A 25,189-nucleotide genomic window follows, 5' to 3' on the forward strand; every position below is an offset into this window, starting at 1 on the left:
CCCCCTTGGAGGAAGCCCCTTGAACTCCAGAGAATAACCTTGGGAGACTATTTCTAGCGCCCAAGGATCCAGAACATCTCTTGCCCCAGCCTGAGCGAAGAGAGAGAGTCTGCCCCCCACCAGATCCGGTCCCGGATCGGGGGCCCGCATTTCATGCTGTCTTGGTAGCAGTGGCAGGTTTCCTGGCCTGCTTTCCTTTGTTCCAGCCTTGCATAGGTCTCCAGGCTGGATTGGCTTGAGAAGTATTACCTTCCTGCTTAGAGGACGTAGCCCTTGGGGCTGATCCGTTTCTGCGAAAGGGACGAAACTTAGGTTTATTTTTGGTCTTGAAAAGACCTATCCTGAGGAAGGGCGTGGCCCTTGCCCCCAGTGATATCAGAGATAATCTCTTTCAAGTCAGGGCCAAATAGTGTTTTCCCCTTGAAAGGAATGTCAAGCAATTTGTTCTTGGAAGACGCATCCGCTGCCCAAGATTTTAACCAAAGCGCTCTGCGCCACAATAGCAAACCCAGAATTTTTTCGCCGCTAACCTAGCCAATTGCAAGGTGGCGTCTAGGGTGAAGGAATTAGCCAATTTAAGAGCACGAATTCTGTCCATAATCTCCTCATAAGAAGAAGAATTACTAATAATCGCCTTTCCTAGCTCATCAAACTAGAAACACGCGGCTGCAGTGACAGGGAATATGCATGCAATTGGTTGTAGAAGGGAACCTTGCTGAACAAACATCTTTAGCAGACCTTCTAATTTTTTATCCATAGGATCTTGGAAAGCACAACTATCTTCTATGGGTATAGTGGCGCGCTTGTGTAGAGTAGAAACCGCCCCCTCGACCTTGGGGACTGTCTGCCATCAGTCCTTTCTGGGGTCGACTATAGGAAAACAATTTTATAAATATGGGGGGAGGTACTAAAGGTATACCGGGCCTGTCCCATTCTTTACTAACAATGTACGCCACCCGCTTGGATATAGGAAAAGCTTCGGGGGGCCCCGGGGCCTCTAAGAACTTTTCCATTTTACATAGTGGTTCTGGAATGACCAGATAATCACAATCATCCAAATTGGATAACACCTCCTTAAGCAGAGCGCGGAGATGTTCCAACTTAAATTTAAAAGTAATCACATCAGGTTCAGCTTGTTGAGAAATGTTTCCTGAATCTGAAATTTCTCCCTCAGACAAAACCTCCCTGGCCCCCTCAGACTGGTGTAGGGGCCCTTCAGAAACCATATCATCAGCGTTCTCATGCTCTACAGAATTTTCTAAAACAGAGCAGTCGCGCTTTCGCTGATAAGTGGGCATATTGGCTAAAATGTTTTTGATAGAATTATCCATTACAGCCGTTAAATGTTGCATAGTAAGGAGTATTGGCGCACTAGATGTACTAGGGGCCTCCTGTATGGGCAAGACTGGTGTAGACGAAGGAGGGGATGATGCAGTACCATGCTTACTCCCCTCACTTGAGGAATCATCTTGGGCATCATTTTTACTAAATTTTTTTATGACATAAAATACATATAGTTAAATGAGAAGGAACCTTGGTTTCCCCACAGTCAGAACACAATCTATCTGGTAGTTCAGACATGTTAAACAGGCATAAACTTGATAACAAAGCACAAAAAAACGTTTTAAAATAAAACCGTTACTGTCACTTTAAATTTTAAACTAAACACACTTTATTACTGCAATTGCGAAAAAGTATGAAGGAATTGTTCAAAATTCACCAAAATTTCACCACAGTGTCTTAAAGCCTTAAAAGTATTGCACACCAAATTTGGAAGCTTTAACCCTTAAAATAACGGAACCGGAGCCGTTTTTATATTTAACCCCTTTACAGTCCCTGGAATCTGCTTTGCTGAGACCCAACCAAGCCCAAAGGGGAATACGATACCAAATGATGCCTTCAGAAAGACTTTTCTATGTATCAGAGCTCCACACACATGCAGCTGCATGCCATTGTTCTCAAAAACAAGTGCGCCATACCGGCGCGAAAATGAGGCTCTGACAATGATTAGGGAAAGTCCCTAAAGAATAAGGTGTCTAAAACAGTGCCTGCCGATATAATCTTATCAAAATACCCAGATTAAATGATTCCTCAAGGCTAAATATGTGTTAATAATGAATCGATTTAGCCCAGAAAAAGTCTACAGTCTTAAGCCCTTGTGAAGCCCTTATTTACTATCTTAATAAACATGGCTTACCGGATCCCATAGGGAAAATGACAGCTTCCAGCATTACATCGTCTTGTTAGAATGTGTCATACCTCAAGCAGTAAGAGACTGCACCCTGTTCCCCCAACTGAAGTTAATTGCTCTCAACAGTCCTGTGTGGAACAGCCATGGATTTTAGTTACGGTGCTAAAATCATTTTCCTCATACAAACAGAAATCTTCATCTCTTTTCTGTTTCTGAGTAAATAGTACATACCAGCACTATTTTAAAATAACAAACTCTTGATTGAATAATAAAAACTACAGTTAAACACTAAAAAACTCTAAGCCATCTCCGTGGAGATGTTGCCTGTACAACGGCAAAGAGAATGACTGGGGTAGGCGGAGCCTAGGAGGGATCATGTGACCAGCTTTGCTGGGCTCTTTGCCATTTCCTGTTGGGGAAGAGAATATCCCACAAGTAAGGATGACGCCGTGGACCGGACACACCTATGTTGGAGAAAGTATGCAGAGAGGACCAAGTTGCAGCCTTGCAAATCTGTTCCACAGTAGCTTCATTTTTGAAAGCCCAATAAGAGGAGACAGCCCTAGTGGAATGAGCTGTAATTCTTTCAGGAGGCTGCTGTCCAGCAGTCTCATAAACAAAACGAATCATACTTCTCAACCAGAGGAAAAGAGAAGTAGCAGTAGCTTTTTGACCCTTATGCTTTCCTGAGAAACAAACAGGGCAGAAGACTGGCGAAAATCCTTAGTTGCCTGTAGGTAGAATTTTAGAGCACGCACAACATACAAGTTTATGAGAAGAAGGATTGGGACAGAGAGAAGGAACACAAATTTCCTGATTAATATTTCTATCCAAAACCACTTTAGGAAGAAACCCCAATTTAGTCCGAAGATTCGCCCTATCCGCATGAGATAAGGTAAGGCGAATCACACTGAAAAGCCGAGAGTTCCGAAACTCTCCGAGCAGAAGAGATAGCAAATTAATATCTATGGAATGCATTGGCTCAAATGGAGCCTGCTGCAAAACTTTAAGAACAAGATTAAGGAGGAGCAACAGGTTTAAACACAGGTCTGATTCTGACCAGGGCCTGACAAAAAGATTGAACATCTGGCACATCCGCCAGACGCTTGTGTAACAAAATGGATAATGCAGAAATCTGACCTTTCAGAGAACTGACTGACAACCCTTTCTTCAGACCTTCCTGGAGAAAAGACAAAATTCTAGGAATCCTGACCCTACTCAATATTTATTAAGTTTACTAGACTTCTTCTGGTTGACAACGACAGAAGTATCGGAGTCGTCCAAAGTAGCCAATACCCCCTTTAACAGTACACAAAGGTGTTCAAGCTTAAGTCTAAAGTTTACTTCTTCAGTATCAGATGAAGGAATAATACTGTCCGAATCTGAGATTTCACCCTCAGAGGCTACTGACGTATCCTCCTTATCAGACTTATTGAGGGAGGGCAACCTGCATAGCAGTAGGTGGAACAGAAACCTTACTATCTGAATGTCTAATTTTCCTCTTGCAATTCCCAGCATAGGAAAAGCAGATAATGCTGCAGATACCACAGAAGATACCTGTGCAGCAAAATTTGCAGGCAAATAAACTCCTCCAGGAGACTGAGAGAAACTGCAGGGCACTGCAGGCGACGCCATAGAGGCTTGGGACGTTTGAGGAGAAAGCTGTGGCATTGCCTGAACAACATCATCCTGAGAGACATTGGGCTCAGCGGGCAACAATTTATCTTTAAACTGAAGTGTTCTAGGCATAACAAGTATTTGTCAAAAGACACAGAGTCTTCCATGTCCATAATACTAAATAAAACATTCCCCAAATTGAAGAAATGTTTTAAATACACTGTCACTTTAAGAATTTTTAATACCACAGCTGCTTAACGTTTTGCAAAAAATCTTTAAAATAATAAACCAATCAGGCCCCCTACACAGGCTGAGGTGCCTTACCGTAACACTTATGCACAATTTGGCTGCCTGAAGTCTCAAAAACGATCGTAAGTAAAAGACGCGCGTTTCCCCCGGCCTACAGCACCGGAGCTAAATTTACACAAACGCTCAAGCAGTCTGTCGGTTAGCCTGTTCTAGCTAAGCAAGCAAAGAAAACCAACTGCCAAATTTTAAGTTTATTTATAAATCCCTGTATAAAACATAAGCCACACACATACTAATAAAGTATTTCAACAAAATTAGCCCAAAGAGGAAAAACTTCCCAATAAAGGGAAGATTAACCCCTAGTCTAAACATACATAATGTGCCTGCCCACTGCCAAAGAGAATCCTGTATAAAGGATTTTAAAAATGTCAACCCTTCTACTGCATATGAAATATTCTTCTGAAGTACAAGTCTCCAACACCTAGAAGACAAAAGCACTTACCTGCAGTCTAGCTGTCCGGCAGGAAGACAGCTCACAAGGAGTGAAAGGACACATACTCCTTACAGAGACCTGTAGAAAAAAGAAAGAACAGAGTAACCAACTCTGGCTTTCTATAACTAGGGCAGCGATGTGTTAGGAAACAAAGCAAGGACTACCTCAAGACTTCCTAACTGCTTAAAAGCCACCACTACTCTACTGAAGAGATTGACGTGGACTCGGCTAAACCCAAATCCTTGCTTGCAGGGAAAAGTACCAGATAAAGGAATTAATTTCTTCAGACACCAAACTTCATCTCCTCCGGTGACAGAGGCAAAGAGAATGACTGGGGATTATGGGTAGGGGAGTGACACTTAGCTTTGCTGTGGTGCACTTTGCCTCCTCCTGCTGCCCAGGAGTGATATTCCCACTAGTAATTGAATGACGTTGTGGACTCTCCATATCTTAGGAAAGAAACAATATTTAAAGGGACGTTATAGTAATTTTTCATTATCAATTATATCCATAGTTTATGCAAAGATGAGAAAATGCTCAATATACACCTGTTTTCTGTTTTTTTCTACGTATAAATAGATATTTTAGATTATTGCATCTAATCTAATAACTATTCTATTTGTGGACAGGGAAAATTATAACATTTTAAATCCCACCGTCCAAAAAAATAATACTTATGACGTCCTATAATATAAAGAGTGCGCACAACCAGCCTGTACTCTGGTGAGTGTGCACTTCTGCTAGTCTGCAGCCCCATCTCCTCACTAAGAAAGTGTGCAGGCTTCAGCGTGTTCATGATATGTCAATCAAGTTCTGAGCCTATTCTATTAGTCTGATGATAGAAAACCTCTTCCTCGTGAGATTCTAAAAAGGCAGATTTTGCTTTACTTCTCCAAGGGGCGTTCCCTGCATTTCTGTATGTGAAGGAGAGGCAAGCCCAGTGCAAGATAGCACTGCATGACATGACAGTTCTGCTGCATTCACACTTTGTGCTTTGTATTTTATATTACTTTACCCTACAGATTAAGTTGTATTACATTTAAACTTTGCACTTTTGATTTTGCATTGTATTTTGTATACAGCAGTGTATTTAGGATTGTGATTTTATACATTCTGATTATGCTTTGACAGTTTCTGTGTAACTATAACAAATTAAGATCATACTTTATATATTTATGTGTATATTTTACAAATTACATTACATTTGTATTTGTTAAATATAAATAATACTGAAAAACTGACAGCTTCAGTTTCCCAGACAGCTTTATTACTTTTTATGGTTTGAGAAACAAAGCTTCTCTAGTTTGAAAAGAAATTATAGTGCAGACTTCACAGGGACTGAACTCACTTAATTCTATAAGAAAAAGGGTGGAATCTTGAAGTCCGAGAGAGTTGAAAGATGCTTTCCCTAGAAAGTAATGAGGCTCTCTGTCACACAGAATTTCACTAGGGAGAGATAAGTTACCAGGAGAACCCCTGGAGCTGATATAATGTCTTAGTCTGCAGCAAATACAAATTATACTGAAATGTTTTCACTACAATTTAACTTATTTTTGGCAGTTGTTTAGTATATATTCATTTTCTGTCAATTAAATAAGTGTATTGTGATTTTTTAGCAAACTTTACCTGCATACAGATGCCAAGATAATTCAATGAGACCAGCTTGTTTAAAATGCTTACAACATTTAACAATTTTGAGAGAGCTTCAGATATAACCTGAGAACCCCCCGCTCAACCCAGGAAACTGCCATGTCCCTCCTACTTTATGAAGCTCTGTTTTATTTTACAATAGAGAAAATATAAAGTGCAATGTAATTTGTAAAAAAAATACACAGAAATATACAAAAGTAGGATTCTAACTTGTTTAAGCAACACAGAAACTTTCAAAATATAATCGGAATTTGTAAAATCACTGCTGGATCTTAATCTAAATTTGAGTGTATTACAATATAAAATAGAAAGTGCAAAGTTTAAAAGTAACAATTCTGAAAGGGCCCAATGTGTAAAGTAATATAAAATACAAAGCACAAAGTGTAAGTGTAACAACACTCTCCTATCATGATGTGCTATATATTGCACTGGGCTTGTCTCTCCTTCACATATAGAAATGCAGGGAACGCCCTTTAGACAGGTATAGCAAAATTTGCCTGTCTAGAATCTTGATAGAGATCTCTCAGTGCAGGAGGGTTTCTGTCCTTTTTCTTTTAGTGGGTTCAGCCCCTGTGAAGTCTGCACTACAATTTCTCTCCAAGCAGGAGAATCTTTTATCATCAGACCTTATGTGAGTGCACGGGTCAGTGGTAGCTATAGCAACTGGCAAAGCTTCTTAACCCATACTGACAGTGTAACTCCTTTTATACAGAGAAATAAGTGTAAAAGGTATAAATGCCTATATGTGTACATATATATAACAGTTATATGGAAAATAATCTATACATTATACTACAGCGAGGAGGTGATTTATTTATAATTGGCTCCGTTTACAGAGTAAAGGGTTTTTCTACTAACTTTACTGTGTACCAGCTAGTATTATAGTAATATTGTATCAGAGTTGGTTTACTTGTTGCTCTAGGAAATCAGCTATTCCGCTACTATGTCACATGCTAGGAAGGAGCAAGTGGTGTGGATGCAAGCGTGCTCCAGTGGACAATTTTTGGGACGTTTAGAAATGACAAAACTATTTTGCCTAAAATGAAATAGATTTTTAAAATAAATAAATAAATAAATGTTAAAGATTTCATTTCCCTGTGATGGAGAGGGTGATTAAAATCTAACTATTATTTTGGACCTTTAAGGCCAGTAAACTAAAAGCTAAGCTAGGTAAGATAAAATGTTTAAATACATACGGGCTTTGTTATGTTTGAAGGAGTCTATTTTAAAAGACATAAATGATTTGAGATGAAAAGTAAATCGCTAGTCTCTAGCGTACACGGCTTGCAGTGAATGCTGGGTGGAGGGTATCACAGAAATGTCCTATGTTTTGCCTATGCTGTGCACATTAAAGGGACCGTAAACTCCTTCACATTTTTATATAAAATGATTAGTTATGTATAATATAACAACTTTGCAATATATTTATATATTTATTTTCCTCCCTTTTAATGTAATTTAGCTCTAAAAATTGAGCAATTTCTAACTCTCACAACTTTTAATGCACCTGCTGACTTCTTAATGCTAACTGTACTACATATCTGTCTCTAATTGGATTTAACAGATAACAACTGATAAACAATTCACTGAATACAAACTTTATAACTGTAGTTAGCCTTGTTGTCTGCAGACTAAAGCTCAGATTGTCTCCTCCAAATAAGTAAACAGTGGCTATTAAAAAATAATTGTAATAAAAAGTTAATTTGATTTAAAAGCTTTTGCTGAAATGTCTTGTAATTACATAGTGTTTACCGTCCCTTTAAGTCTCTGTGTCCTCCATATGCACCTGTGTCCCTTGTTGTCTAGTGACAGATCGGGGTGTCTGTTTTAAAGTGATTAAATCGCATACGCAGTGGTCAGCAACCTTGGTACCTCGGATGTTCTAGAACTACATTTCCCATGATACTTAACCAGCGTAAAGAGTGCCCGAGCATCATGGGAAATGTAGTTCCAAAAGCAAGCAAATTAATGCGAACAGCACCGGAGACAAGGAAAAGGGTGATAAAAAACCAAGAACGGCTGACGCGTTTTGGCTGAAAAACCGTACTCCAAGCCATAAAATGTAGTTCCAAAACATCTGGGGTACCAATGTTGCTGACCCCTGGTAATGCGTAAAGATGTCACATGCAGGCCTTTTTCCTGTGGTACACATGGAGAGGGGGAGACTTTTACAAAGCCTATATGTCAGCCCCTCTTTCAAATCATGGGTCATTTGTCCCCTTAGAATGCAGGTGACCACCATGAGAGTACGGCATCTTAATGTTTGTGACTCTGGACTCACCAGCTACTGTTTACTATGTATTCTAAGAAAAAAATGACAACCTCCAAAAATGCACTTTTTTGCTTTTTGTATTATGACTTTTTTTTTTATATTTCTACAAACTAATGTTATTTTTTTTTTTAGAAGTATGTGGTCTGCTGAAAAACACAACATATGGTTTGAGTGGAACTTGTTCTTTAAATGCGAGTACAAAGGACAAAAACAGCCTCAGTAGTTAAAGATTTACATCAATTATAATTGGTTATGTTTAAATCAAACTTGGCGACCCATATGGGAAGCTGCTACTAAGTAAATAGTTGTTAACCGTTTACTAATATTTACTTTTTTATTATTTTCTTCTTGTGAAATAAACATGGCAATAAGAAGACCAAATTATATAAAAGAGACACAATTTCCAATGTTGATCCAAAAAGAGCACATGCCCTGTATCCTACTACAAAGACTATAATACCTTAAATGGTCATTATAGTAAATTAATGGCATGCTTGAATCGTTAGACTACTGTATGTTTAAACCCTGCAAAGTACCGATGGGGACTCGAAACGCTAGTTATACATCCGAGTCGTGCGCAGGATCAGCGACCTTTTCTGCTCAGGATCAGCAGTGTTCAGCGAGTTCCGAGCTCTTTTTCTACTGTGTGTTTAACCCATTTGCCTGGGTTAAACACGTAGTAGTCTAGGGTCGATAACCTTAAAGGGACACTGAACCCAAATTATTTCTTTTGTTATTCAGATAGAGCATGCGATTTTAAGCAACTTTCTAATTTACTCCTATTATCAATTTTTCTTTGTTCTCTTGCTATCTTTATTTGAAAAATAAGGCATCTAAGCTTTTTTATTAGTTCAGTACTCTGGACAGAACTTTTTATTGGTGGATGGATTTATCCACCAATCAGCAAGAACAACCCAGGTTGTTTACCAAAAATGGTCCGGCATTTAAACTTACATTCTTGCATTTCAAATAAAGATACCAAGAGAATGAAGACAATTTGATAATAGGAGTAAATTAGAAAGTTGCTTAAAATTTCATGCTCTATCTGAATCATGAAAGAAAAAAATTTGGTTCAGTGTCCCTTTAAAATGACATTTTTTAACGAATTTTTACTAAAATGGCCTTTTAATCTCATTTCTCTCTTATATTGGAATATGAATATATTGCAAAGATGGACAAGCAAAATTGTTTAATGTGATGTGCAAAACCCTTTGGAGGATAAACTGGGCCTTGTCTCATCAGATGATTAACTAATACTGCATAAAGTCACCCAATGTCTCTGTATTCTCCTCACCAATTCAACTGCCCCATAGCAAAACTAATTTGACCCCCCATTAATAATAAAGAAGTAACCGTTATTCTTCCAAACAATAATTTAGAATGTTACACAACAAAGAACTTATTTGAAATAAATGGCTAAACAAAAAAAACGTTATGTATGTGGATTATCATAAATTACTCTTTGTTGTAATAAATTTAGCAAAATTGCACTGTTTAATCACATGGTTCCTGGGAAAAACATACATTTAATTCTGCTTTTAAACAAAAAAAATCCTTGGGCGTACAATGCAGCTCAGAGCTTTAAAAAAAAAAATCATTCTTTTTATTGAATTACTCACTCTGTTAAAGCGTTTGGCTTGAAACAGATGCCCGTTCACTCGGTAAAGCTTCCTCCATCTTCTTGCCCCGCGACGGTATATTGATTCTAGGAAGAGAATAAATGTGTAAAGAAACAGCATACTAAGCTGGCGGCGACTGGCACACAATTGCAAGCTGCCTGCAACAGAGAATAATTTAGCTTCTCTAAAGATGAGAGCAGACAACTGCTGCTTCTGTAACAATAGGAGTGTGCTCCATGACAGGTTAGATGGGAACAGATTCTTTCTTGATTCCAGTAACCTCCTCCCCTCGCACCCTCACATGACTGTGGACCCTTCAAGAGATTCTTGCTGGTGGAAATGCAGGTGAAATAGAGGGAAGCCATGATTTTAAAGAGACAGTGCACGCTAATAGCGTGTGCACATTCAGCACAAGGAAAACTATACTTATACATGGGGTTGTTTGCTGATGAACAAACATTGTAGGTTTTCAGAATAAAAAATAAAATAAAACAATAATGCATTTGATGTGGTTTCATTTTAGAAACAGATTATATGTAATTAAATGGGCACAGTCAATTCTAAAGATATTACATTGAAATTTATTTCACTATAAAATATTCTTGAAAATTTTTGTTGTTTAAAAAGAAAGATAATCCCTTTATTACCCATTCTCAAGTTTTTCATAACAAATACTGTTTAATACACTTTTTTACCTCTGTGATTACCTGTATCTAAGCCTCTGCAATTTAGTGCTGACTCATAAATAACTCCAAGAGAGTGAGCACATTGTTATCTATATGGCACACATGAACTAGCACTGTCTAGTTGTGATAAGCTAATAAAATGCACTGAGATAAGAGGCGGGGACTTAAAAACAGGCAGAGATTTAGAGATTATAAAGTATATTAAAGGGCCATGATACCCAAATGTTGAAGCACATGAAAGTGATGCAGCATAGCTGTAAAAAGCTGACTAGAAAATATCACCTGAACATCTCTATGTAAAAAAGAAAGATATTTGACCTAAAAAATTCCTCAGTAGCCACATCCCATTGTAAAGGATTTCTAAGCAGCAAATCAGTATGTCTGTCCTGGGACAGCTAAGGGAGTGAGCTTATGTGCACACTCATCTTATTTCCCTATTCAGCTTAAGGAAGTTTACTATGAAATCTCATGAGAGTTAAGTCAAATCTCATGAGATCACAGTAGAAGAGTTCATGACCTCAGCCCTGTTGATGCCGATTGGCTGCAGTTCATTTCTTAATTTTTTACTTTTTTTTACCTGAAGCTGGACAACAGCTAAATTATAACTTTTTACAGAACACTTACTTTGCTGAGCTGAGGAAATTGTGAGGTAAAACATCTTCCTTTTTTACATAGAGATGCTCAGGTGATATTTTCCTGTCAGCTTTTTACAGTTATACTGCATCACTTTCAAGTGTTTTAGCATATGAGTATTATGTCCCTTTAATCTAACAATGTTGGTTGTGCAAATCTGGAGAATGGGTAGTAAAGGCATTATCTATCTTTTTAATCAATAAAAAAAAATCAAATGGACTTTTCCTTTAATATAATATAATTAGTTTTGAAGGGTCATTATAGTATAATATATATGATGTGTTCTATGTCATTATATACACACACACACGCACACACACACACACATATACATACATATATATATATATATATATATATATAGTTTATGACAGTTTTACAGGTCTATAGTGTTCTAAATTGGTGCAATGGGGTAACGGGATACACTTAAATATGCTATTCTATAATATAGGAAATAGTTCTTTTTTTTCTTCTGAATAACTAAACCAATAAACAGATTTACTTTTCATGTATGTAACTGCAAAAGGCCAACTTTCTGACGATTATTTTGTTTTTACTTTCCAAAATTTATAAACAACAAACAAAAACTTTAACACTGAATACACAATTGAACTTTAACGCTCACAAACTAAACGTAATAAAAAAATGTGCTATTCTATACATTAGCAGTTGCTCATAGATACAGATTAGGTGGAAGTTACTATAAAGAATACTGCAGCTATTGCTAGGCAAGGAACCACTATTAATGGGTCTTTGTTCCTTAACCCCTTAATAACAGCCGACATGCATTGTATGTCAGCTGTCGGGCATTTAGGGGTTTAACAGTGGCAAGCCAAGCTATTTCTGCATGCATGAAGCGTTTACAGTCCTGAAAAGTCCTTGCCACATGCAATGTACAGGATATGTCACTTTCATTAAGGTGTTAACCTCAGTGCTGCCCAGCAACGGTGAAGAAACGTCAGCCTCACACCACATGGATGTGTATTAAAGGGACAGTTCACCCAAAAACTTTCTCCCCTTTAAATTATTCCCAATGATCCTTTTTACTTGCTAGAGCAGTGCTTTACAAACTGTGTGTCGGGACACACTAGTGTGTCAGCAGCAGTGTGTAGGTGTGTCCCTGCTTCAGCACAATTTTTTTTAAATTTAATTTAAAAAAATTTTTTTTTTTTGGTTTCTGACTTTCCGCCTGCCTGCTATGCATATCACAAGGTTGACACATGATTGATACCTAGTGGGTCACAGATCATCTTAACCAATTGGCGCAGCTCAGTGGGGACTGAAACTATTCCCATTGGCGGCTTTGGCGGCACATTGGCTCCTGACTGCCCGTGTAGTCTCCTTAATCGGCTCGTGACTGCAAGTGTAGTCAGTCAGTGGGACAGCAGTGTGTTTGCAGCGAGGGCAGTAGTCAGTAGGGCTCACGGAGCTCTGAGGGTGGCAGCTTAAACGCTGAGCTGAAGTCAGAGGGGTTTTCTTGCAGCTAGCTCCCAGTAGTGCATTGCTGCTCCTGCTCTTGATATATGGAAAGGAAGTGGAAGCTTAAAAATGCTTGATGATGAAATGCGCGTGTCTTTATCTAATATTCCACTAAATATTCAGAAATTGTGTTCATCCCATCAACCTCATACATCCCATCAACCTCACACATCCCATTAAAATAGTAAGTAGCTATTGGTGTTATTAAACTTTTTTTTAATTCTTGCACATACAGTACTGTTACTTGTAAATACATTGTTATTATATAATTTATGTATGTGTACAAGTTAGTTTAACCTCCTTTTTGCTAGTACAACTGAATTAATTACCGTGTCGCAAAATGATGTAGGTCTAAAAAGTGTGTCACCAACATGAAAAGTTTGGAAAGCTCTGTGCTAGAGTGTATTAAATTGGTTGCAAGTAGTTCCTTTACTCATATTTCAGCATTTGAAATAGCTGATTTAGCTTGTGGTTTCCCAACCTATACTGAAAGTTTTGATACTGGCGTATACGCTATTGACAAGCCTAAGTAAACACAGCCAGCAGAATAGATTACACTCTCAGTGGGATGCAGGATAGTTAAGTAATAAAATGATAATTTTCCATTGTTCTCTCTATGTATTGAGCTTTGGTGTTCCAGACAAATATAAGATAAGGAAGCAAGTCTGTGTACATAAAAGTGATAACATAATGAGATCTGATATTACCTGAAGCTCAACCCATTGTAATAGGCTGTGGTTTCAAAGCACTAAACCAGCTACTTCAGATACACAAATAAACCCGAAAATGCAATTTCTCAAATATTTTATACTCTGCAGTTGGTATAACAAGTAATTTAAAATACATTTATGGAAAAACAATTTTACAGTGTACTGTCCCTTTAATGTTGCAATGGTTAACTAGAGCCAACTACTGCTCTGCATAACTACATGTCAATGTGGGTTAAGGGGTTAAATTTGTACTAAAAAAAAGAAAAACTATATAAAAACTATCTCAATCACAAAAATTTAATTTTGACAGCAATATAAAAAAAGCATTGCAACATACCACATCTTAAAGGGATATGAAACCCAGAAATTTTCTTTTGCGATTCAGACAGAGCAAACCATTTTAAAAGAGTTTCCAATTTACTTCTATTATCAAATTTGCTTCGTTCCCATGATATTCTGTGTTGGAGATATAGGTAGGTGTCTAGAGCACTATATGGCAGGAAATAGTACTGCCATTTAGTGCTCTTGCAAATGGATAACGTTCTTACAAAACTGCTGCCATATAGTGCTCCAAAAATGTGCACGCTCTTGAGATTACATCCCAGCTTTTCAACAAAAGAAAACAAGGGAACAAAGAAAATGTTATAATATAAGTAAATTAGAAAGTTGTTTAGAATTCCATGCTCTCTCTGAATTAGGGTTGCCAACTTTTCTTGAAAATAATAAAGGAGACTTAGGAATTGACAAAAATTCACACAGGAAATCGGCATGCGTTTGTAATTGTATGAGTGTACGTACGTGTGTATACGTGTGTATGTACATATGCGTGTACGTCAATGTTTGTCTGTGTGTACGTACGTGTGTGTATGTACGTATGTGTTTGTTGTATGTACGTACGTGTTTGTGTGTATGTTTGTGTGTGTACGTACATGTGTGTGTTTGTAAGTATGTACATACGTGTATGTATGTATGTTTGTGTGTGTATGTACGTGTGTACATACGTACGTGTGTGTAAGTATGTATGAGTGTGTACGTATACGTATGTGTATGTATGTTTGTGTGTGTGTACTTTTTTGTAAATATGTACGTACGTGTGTGTGTGTGTGTGTATGTACGTGTGTATGCATGTACGTGTGTTTATGTATGTTTGTGTGTATGTACGTACGTACGTGTGTGTGTATGCTTGTGTGTGTGTATGTTTGTGTGTATGTACGTTTGTGTGTGTATGTACGTACGTACGTACATGTGTGTGTATGAATGTTTGTGTGTGTATGTACGTATGTGAGTATATATGTATGTTTGTGTGTGTACATACGTGTGTGTGAATGTATGTGTGTGTATGTACGTACATACGTGTATATATGTATGTTTGTGTGTGTATGTACGTGTGTACATACGTATGTGTGTGTATGTATGTATGAGTATGTATGTATACATATGTGTATGTATGTTTGTGTGTGTACATGTTTGTAAATATGTACGTATGTGTGTGTATGCATGTACGTGTGTGTGTATGTATGTACGACGTGTGTGTGTATGTTTGTGTGTGTATGTACGTACGTACATACATGTGTGTGTATGAATGTTTGTGTGTGTGTATGTACTTGTGTGTATGTACGTACGTGAGTGTATATGTATGTTTGTGTGTGTACATACGTGTGTGTATGTATGTTTGTGTGTGTATGTATGTACGTACGTATATATATATATATATGTATGTTTGTGTGTGTGTGTAGGTGTGTATGTATGAGTGTGTATGTATACGTATGTGTATATATGTTTGTGTATGTGTGTATTTTTGTAAATATGTACGTACATGTGTGTGTATGTATGTACGTGTGTGTATGCATGTACGTGTGTATGTATGTACATGTGTGTGTATTTATGTTTGTGTGTATGTACGTACGTACATACGTGTGTGTATGTATGTTTGTGTGTATGTACGTACATGTGTGTGTGTATGTATGTTTGTACGTACGTGTGTGTGTGTGTGTATGTTTGTGTGTGTATGTATGTTTGTGTTTATGTACGTACATACGTGTGTGTGTATGTATGTTTGTGTGTGTGTATGTACGTACATACGTACGTGTGTGTGTATGTATGTGTACTTGTGCGTATGTACGTACGTACGTGAGTGTGTATGTATGTTTTTGTGTACATACGTGTGTGTATGTATGTTTGTGTGAATGTATGTGTGTGTATGTACGTACGTACGTACGTGTATATATGTATGTTTGTGTGTGTATGTACGTCTATGTGTGTGTATGTATGTATGAGTGTGTATGTATACGTATGTGTATATATGTTTGTGTATGTTTGTAAATATGTACGTACGTGTGTGTGTATGTACGTACGTACGTGTGTGTATGCATGTACGTGTGTGTGTGTATGTATGTTTGTGTGTACGTACGTACGTACGTACGTACGTGTGTGTGTATGTTTGTGTGTATGTACGTACATAGAAACATAGAAACATAGATATTGACGGCAGATAAGAGCCATAGGCCCAGCAAGTCTGCCCCACCTTACCTAACAGTATAAACTTATCTAGTTCGTAGGATAGCCCTATGCTTGTCCCATGCATTTTTAAAGTCCCCCACAGTGTTTGTTGCTACTACCTCTTGAGGAAGTTTATTCCATAAATCAATCACTCTTTCTGTAAAGAAGTGCTTCCTCAAATTACTCCTGAATCTACTACCCTTTAGCTTGAGCTCATGACCCCTTGTTCTTGAATTTTCCATTTTATGTAAAATACCCACAGCCTCAGTTTTACTAAACCCTTTAATGTACTTGAAAGTTGCTATCATATCACCTCTTTCCCTTCTCTCCTCTAAGCTATACATATTTAGGTCATTGAGCCTATCCTGGTAAGTTTTATTTTTTAGACCATGTACCATTTTGGTAGCCCTCCTTTGCACAGATTCAAGTTTGTTAATATCCTTCTGAAGATATGGCCTCCAGAACTGCACACAATACTCAAGATGAGGCCTAACTAATGATCTATAAAGTGGCATAAGAACCTTACTATTTCTGCTGCAAATACCTCTACCAATACATCCAAGCATTCTGCTAGCCTTACTCGCTGCCTTACTACATTGTTTACTAAGTTTTAAATCATCTGAAATAATAATTCCCAAGTCCTGTTCCTCGTCTGTAACAGTCAGTAAAGTGTCATTGAGTCTGTAATTAACATTTGGATTTTTCTTCCCTAAATGCATTATTTTACACTTTGCTGTGTTAAACTTTAGATCCCAGTCGTTTGTCCAATCCTCCAATTGTTGTATATCACTTCTCATTTTGTCTACCCCCCCTGGAACATCCACTCTGTTGCAAATTTTTGTATCATCTGCAAAGAGACATACTTTCCCCTGTAGCCCTTTGCTGATATCGCAGATAAATATGTTAAACAAAACAGGCCCCAGAACTGACCCCTGAGGAACACCACTAGTAACAGCCCCCTCTGCTGAATGAACTCCATTTACTAAGACACTTTGTTTTCTGTCCTTAAGCCAGCATTCCACCCAGTTCACAATTTTTGAATCTAGACCAAGGAGATATAGTTTGTGAATAAGTTTATTGTGTGGGACGGTGTCAAATGCTTTGCTGAAATCTAGATATGCTACATCAACTGCTCCTCCCTTGTCTAATACTTTTGTTACATAATCAAAGAAGTCAATTAGATTAGTCTGACATGATCTCCCTGAAGTAAAACCATGCTGATTTTGGTCCTCTAAATTGTTTGTCTTTATGTAAGTCATAATTCTTTCCTTTAAGAGGCTTTCCATTAATTTCCCTACTACTGAAGTTAAACTAACTGGCCTGTAGTTGCCAGATTCTTCTCTACTGCCCTTTTTATGAAGAGGTATTACATTTGCTATTCTCCAATCATCTGGGACAGCTCCTGTTAATAGTGACTGATTAAACAGATCAGTTAATGGGACAGTTAGCACTGAACGAAGTTCTTTTAAAACCCTTGGATGAATATTATCAGGACCCACTGCCTTTGTAACATTTATTTTTGATAATGCTAACAAAACCTCATCCTCTGTAAAAAGATTACTGTTAAGCTTGTTTCTATTTTGCATAGCATCCCTTAATGTAGACATTGTATCTTCACAATCTTTAGTGAAAACAGAACAGAAGTAATCATTGAGACAGTCTGCAATCTGCTTATCTCCTTCTATTATTCTACCATCAACTGATTTCAATTTTACTATTCCTACCTTATTTTTTCTTCTTTCACTGATATATCTAAAGAATGTTTTGTCCCCATGTTTTACTGACTGTGCTATCTTCTCTTCTGCATCAGCTTTAACCTTCCTAATTAACTGCTTAGTCTTTTTTTGTTGGAGTCTCCATATTTTCATATCATCATCTGCTTGTGTGTGTCTGTAATTTTTATAAGCTATCTTTTTTGTCTTTACAGCATGTGCTACTTCTTTGGAAAACCAAATTGGTTTCCGCTTTCTTTTACTTTTACAGACATGTCTAATACAGTGTGCGGTTGCATCTAAAATGGCACCTTTCACAAATTCCCACTGTTCTTGAACCCCTGTAATAAGATTTTTCCCCTTTAAATAGTTTTTTAGGTATTCTCCCATTAATGAAAAATCTGCCGTCCTAAAGTCTAAAACTTTTGTTTTAGTCTGGGTGTACAGTTCCTGAACATGAATACTAAACCAAACAGATTGATGATCACTGGATCCTAAGTTCTCACCTACAGACACATCTGAAACTGTATCACTGTTTCAGATGTGTCTGTAGGTGAGAACTTAGGATCCAGTGATCATCAATCTGTTTGGTTTAGTATTCATGTTCAGGAACTGTACACCCAGACTAAAACAAAAGTTTTAGACTTTAGGACGGCAGATTTTTCATTAATGGGAGAATACCTAAAAAACTATTTAAAGGGGAAAAATCTTATTACAGGGGTTCAAGAACAGTGGGAATTTGTGAAAGGTGCCATTTTAGATGCAACCGCACACTGTATTAGACATGTCTGTAAAAGTAAAAGAAAGCGGAAACCAATTTGGTGTGTGTGTGTGTGTGTGTACTACGTCTGTGTGTGTGTATGTATGTATGTTTGTGTGTGTGTGTTTGTCTGTGTGTATGTACTTGTGTGTATGTACGTACGTGTGTGTATGTATGTATTCAGCACCATGGATAACGCAATCAGCAAGCGCAACCCAGATTCTGAACCAAAAATGGGCCGGCTCCTAAGCTTACATTCTTGCTTTTCAAATAAAGTTACCAAGAGAGCGAAGAAAATTTGATAATAGGTGTAAATTAGTAAGTTGTTTAAAATGACATGCTATATCTGAATCGTGAAAGAAAAAAATTGGGTTTAGTGTCCCTTTAAGCACACTATATAAATGTATAAAACATGTAAAACCATTTTGCAGCATAAAAAAACACTAATTCATTGTGAGACTAACATAAACTTATTCCATGAGATACAATGTTCATTGGCTAATAAGGAAACTACCACAATGCTATTGGCAGGTATGCAAAGCCACACTTACCAGCACAAAAATGATCATATAACACATGACAAGAAATACAGTTCAATCAAACCACAGACACTGCAGACTGCTAACATCAGCTTTCACGTTTTGAATTCACTAATCCTTATTGTACGTCTTGCACTTAAAAATAGAATATAATACAAATGGTTCACACACAGAATTTAATCAATTTCAGTAATTTCTTGTGAACTTTTTTAGCCTTAAATGAGAAGCAGTAGCTGTGGAGGTTGCATATTAGATTACAAAATATATATTAAACAATGAAGTATTTATTTAAAATACCAACATTTAAAAGCTTATTTTGTACAAATCTTATAGTATTATAACATTAAAGCAAGATAAGCAGTTTTGTTTTCTCCATAAAGTGGGCTAACGCGTTTTGTGCATATTAAAAGGACATGAAACTCTAATTTTTTCTTTCATGATTTAGAAATGCGATTTTAAACAACTTTCAAATTTACTTCTGTTATCTAATTTCTCTTGATCTCCTTTGTTGAAAAGCATATCTAAATGGGCTCAGTAGCTGCTGATTGGTGGCTGCATATAGATGCCTCCTGTGATAGGCTCACCCATGTGCATTGCTACTACTTCAACAAAAGGCTATCTAAAGAATGAAGCAAATTAGATATTAGAAGTAAATTGAAATGTTGTTTAAAATTGTATTTGCTGTCTGAATCATGAAAGAAATATTTTGGGTTTCGTGTCCCTTTAAAGTGATGGTAAATTTCAGAAAAGTTGCAATGAAAAATATATGTCAGCAAGTAAAACCAATTTTTTTTTTTTTTAAAGTGTATAATTACTTTATAATAAAAGATTTTAAATCCTAATTGGCATTGGGTTGTTATATATACAGCAGTCAAATCCAATCCCTACATAGGCTTTTTTAAGGGCTTTAAAGGGGCTGGACTTCAAGATTGTCAAATGACATACACGTTGATTGGATGTTAACTAGAATTGTCATTTAAAAAAAAAAAAGTTCATCCAAGTGGGTCGGCATAACACTGCAAAAGAAGCATTGCTATATGGACTAATTTAACCCTTTAACAGATGGATTAAAAACAGAAAAGGTGCACATATACTTTTTTAATGGCAAAGATTAAATATATTGCATTTGATTAGTTATGGTTTACTATCACTTTAAGTTCCCTGCATAAGATGACGATACAGTTATTTACTAATATATCAGTGCATTAATGATATACCATCGTCCCCTGCATGATAAAAACATCAAAAGTCAGCAGGTTTTACATATTGATTTTTTTTAAGCCATCTTTAATCCATGCTACAGAGTCATTAAAATCAATAAGCTGAATAAACTTGTTCAGGTTCGGCAGATAAATGTGTAAAAGTGAAGATAAATGACCAGAAATGTCAAAGCGTTTGAAGTTTCACTTTCATTCTTTTTCCCCCAAGAAAGGCTAAATTTATTAGCAATGGAACCTTCCTCAAATGCCTGACCTTTTACTATGTTCCCAAGAATTGATTGTTTGCTAACACTCTCACTAGAGATTAGTTTTTTTATATATGTATGTGAAGAAACACAGTGACAACAGTTGTGGCAAGTTGTATATTTACTTCATTTGTTCTATAGATCTAAGACTGAAGCGCTTACTTTTGGAAAAAAAAAATCAGTTACTAGCCACAAGTTAAAGGGACACTGAACACAATTTTTTTCTTTTGTGATTCAGATAAAGCATGAAATTTTAAGTAACTTTCTAATTGACTCCTATTATCAAATTTTCTTCATTCTCTTGGTATCTTTATTTGAAATGCAAGAATGTAAGTTTAGATGCCGGCCCATTTTTGGTGAACAACCTGGGTTGTTCTTGCTGATTGGTGGATAAATTCATCCACCAATAAAAAAGTGCTGTCCAGAGTACTGAACTAATAAAAAAAAAGCTTAGATGCCTTCTTTTTCAAATAAAGATAGCAAGAGAACGAAAAAAAATGATAATAGGAGTAATTAATCACGAAAGAAAAAAAAAATGAATTCAGTGTCCCTTTAAAGGGATATAAACTAAAGAGCAAAAAAAAAAAATGATATAATGTGCATTTTATTATTGCAATGTTATAAAGGGTTTAAACACATCATTAAAGGGAAATGAAACCTATATTTTTTCTTTCATGATTCAGAAAGAAGATGACATTTTAAACAACTTTAGAAGTAAATTGTAAAGTTGTTTAAAATTGTATTCTCCACCTGAATCATAAAATATTTTTTGGGGGGTTTAATGTCCCTTTAAAGTCACCTCCAGCAGCAATGCACTACTAGGACTTAGCTGAACACATCTGGTAAAGCAATGGCACGAAGACATATGTGTGTAGCCACCTATTGCCAGCTAGCTCCCATTAGTGCATTTCTGCTCAACTTTCCAATTTACTTCTATTATTTAATTTCCTTTGTTCTCTTGGTATCATTTGTTGAAAATAATACTTAGGTAGGCTCAGGAGCAGCCAGGCACTGTTGGGAGGTAGCTACTGATTGGTGGCTGCATGTATATACCTCCTCATTGGCTCCCACAATGTGTTCAGCTAGTTCCCAGTAGTGCATTGTTGCTCTTTAGGATTACTCTTCAACAAAGGACACCAAGAGCACTAAGCAAATTTGATAGCAGGAATAAATTGGAATGTTGTTTAACCCCTCAACGACCACGACATACCCTGTACGTTGCGGGTCATTAAGGGTTTTTTGGCCCATAATAGCATGGGCCTGGCCAGTGGTGGCAAGACTACACTACTAACCACCCCCCTTCAGCAGGCCTCCTATAATAGTGCAGTCTTGCCACTGGCAGCAAAGCCATGCTATTAAAAAAAGCAAGCCCTGTTGAAAGAACTTGGTGGTTAAGGGGTTAAAGGGACATTAAACTGCTGCTATTGTTTTTGCTCCTGTACCTGCAGCTGTATTGAACGTCCTCTTATTTTACCCCTTACAAGTATCAGTTAGTGAAGCAGTACTGGACAGCCAGCAACGTATTTCTTCAGGACACTCAGAACAAACACAATAAATAAGACCGACCCCTTAAACAAAAACCAAACATGAGCCCCATTATCCATTTCACTACATTAAATAATAACATTAAAAAAATGTTTTAAACACACAATTTGCACTGGGGGAAAACCTTCAGATCAACATGTTGCTGAAGGTTAAAGGGACATAATACTCATATGCTAAATCACTGCTCCTGTTCAGCTGCAAACTGAAGTCAAACAGCATCAGCAGTGCTGAGGTAATGCTTTGCCTTTGCTGTGATCTTATGAGATTTCATAGAACTTACTAAAACTGAATAGGAAAATAACATGACTGTGCCTGCACATGATAGGTGCACACTCCCTAGCTTGTCCTGGGACTAGAATACTGACTGGCTGCTTAAAGTCTCTTTACAGTGGGGTGTAAATTCTTTGGGAATTTGAGGTAAAATATCTTCCTTTTTTACATAGAGATGTTCAGGTGATATTCTCTAGTCAGTCTAGTTTTGCATATGCTGCATCAGTCTCAAGTGCTTCAACATTTGGGTATCATCTCCCTTTTAACAACTGTCAGTATCTGCTTAGTCTGCATATCGCAAGCCAGTCATGGGAGAGAGAAACCACTGTGCGCTCATATTATATGAGAGATCGCTCACCGATAAACTGCAAAGCATAATATGGGGTTGCACTTCCTGGTTCCATGTGCTTACACCTTTGATATGTTTACAAAACCACAAGGAAACCAAATTAAATCAGGTAAAAAACAAAACTTGAGGAATATAATAAAGTAAGCAACTAAATTTATGAAGAACATGCCATTTTATACTACTTTAAATTGTATTTCTATTATCAAAGTTGTTTTGTTCCTTTGGTATCCTTTGTTGTAGAGCATACCTAGGAAGGCTCAGAAGCCGTAGTGCACTGCTGGGAACGTTCTGCTGATTGGCAGCTGCACATATATGCCCCGTTATTGACAATATGTCAGTTACTAGCTGCCAATATTGCATTGCTGCTCTGGAGCCTACTCCTAAAAAAAGGATACCCCTTTTTTTTTCTTAGAAATTTCACAAATTGCTTTTATTTCGCTGCCAACTGTATCATGTGACAGTCACCAGCCAATTACAGACTCATATTCATATACACTGTGAACTTTTGTACAGAAAGTGTGTACATAAAAAGGCAGCACAAATTGAAAATGGAAATAGATTGTAAAGGGGTTTTTTTTGTCTTTTAAATTGCATGCTTTAGCTAAATCATAAAAGTTGTATTTTTTTTTACCTCTGTGATTACCTTGTATCTAAGCCTCTGCAAACTGCCCCCTTATTTCAGTTCTTTAGACAGACATCTATTTTAGCCAATCAGAGCTGGCTCACATGAACTCCACGTGCATGAGCACAGTGTTATCTATATGACACACATGAACTAACACCCTCTAGTGGTGAAAAACGTTCAAAATGCCCTGAGAGAAGAGGCGGCCTTCAAGGGCTTAGAAATTAGCATATGAACCCCCTAGGTTTAGCTTTCAACTAAGAATATCAAGGGTACAAAGCAAAATTGGTAATAAAAGTAAATTGGAAAATTGTTTACATTCACTATCTGAATCATGAAAGTTTATTTTGGACTAGACTGTCCCTTTAAGCAACTTTATAATTTACTCCTTTTATCAATTCTTCTTCATTCTCTTACTGTCTTTATTTGAAAAGCAGGAATGTAACGCTTAGAGTCGACCCATTTTAGGTTCAGCACACTGGATAGGGCTTGCTTATTCTATCTGAATTATAAAAGAAAAAAATTGCATTGCACATGGAAGAGCCAATCACACGAGGCATCTATGTGCAGCCACCAATCAGCAGCTACTGAGCCTATTTAGATATGCTTTTTCAACAAAGAATATGAATAGAATAAAGCACATTAGATAGTATAAGTACATTGGAAATGTGTTCAAAATTATCTGCTCTTTCTGAATCATGAAAGAAAAATATTTGGTTTCATATCCCTTTAAGCATTATATGACCACACAGAGCAACCAGCCAACAGACCTAATGACTTCCATACCCTCATGGACATCCCTGGAAAGTTTCAAATTTGGCAGCAAACTGTTGGTTGAAAGCGCTCTTTGGTTTGCTGCAGCATAAAACCACTAAAAGCTTTATATGGGGTTATACCAGCTTTTACTGGTTCTCATGCATAAATCTACATTTATAATAGGAGAAATATACTTATTCATACACATGTATTTTGCCTAGATTTTTGAATAAGCAAAACACAGGAAGAGTTACAAAGTAATCAAAGCATTAATAATGATTATGGACTAGATTACAAGTGGAGCGCTAATTTATCATCTGTTTGCAGCTGCGCAATAAAATTATCGAGCTTGCAGTATCAAATTAGGTCTGACCTAATTTTCAAAATGTGCCCCAAACAGGCCCCAAACTTTAGTGTGAGGTTGTTTTTAATTTAAAAAAATAAAATAGCATCTTTATTTTGTTTTTTAAAAAACTTCTCTAAGCAGTTTTTTGGAGATAAAGTTGGCAGGTGTGGGGGTGTTTGGGGAGTGGGGGGGCAGGGGAAACGACAATGAACAGTGCCTTTACATTGTGGTCTATGGGAACTGTGTGTTCCCAGTAAATAAATATATATATATATATATATATATATATATATATATATATATATATACTTATATACCTATATATTTATGTGTTAATGTGTATATACACATATTAACACGTATGTATATATTCATATACATAGAGTATATATTTAAATCTGCTGCCCATCCCTATGAGACTTACTCCCCTCGCTGCGCTAGTTCTCACGCCGTGTTTCACGTTATGAGAACGAGGCTCCCATTAAGGACTATGGAAATGAGCGCATAGCTTCCTAGCAATTCGAATGCGACCTGCGTGTGCTGGTATTGCGAGGGGAGCGCAAATATCGCACTCGCATAAGCACAATTTTGCGCTCCCCCCATTATCTGGCCCAATATTGGTATGAAACTAAATGTGAAGTAAATACTGAGCTTTTGGAAGTTATTTTCTACACAGATTGCATTTTTAAATTCAAATTATACTATTGCTAAGGCCCCCACAAAGATG

General features: G+C 37.0%; 1 protein-coding gene across 1 annotated transcript in view; it reads right to left on the bottom strand.

Moving 5' to 3' along the window:
• Nucleotides 1-25,189, bottom strand: part of PRKCZ (protein kinase C zeta) — a 508,310-nt gene that overhangs the window by 193,126 nt on the left and 289,995 nt on the right. The window contains exon 6 of the mRNA XM_053690355.1: nt 10,092-10,177. Within this exon, the coding sequence (XP_053546330.1) occupies nt 10,092-10,177 (86 nt within the window). The remainder of the gene's footprint in view (nt 1-10,091; nt 10,178-25,189) is intronic.

This window comes from Bombina bombina, chromosome 8 (assembly GCF_027579735.1).
Source record: "Bombina bombina isolate aBomBom1 chromosome 8, aBomBom1.pri, whole genome shotgun sequence".
Classification (NCBI taxonomy): domain Eukaryota; kingdom Metazoa; phylum Chordata; class Amphibia; order Anura; family Bombinatoridae; genus Bombina; species Bombina bombina.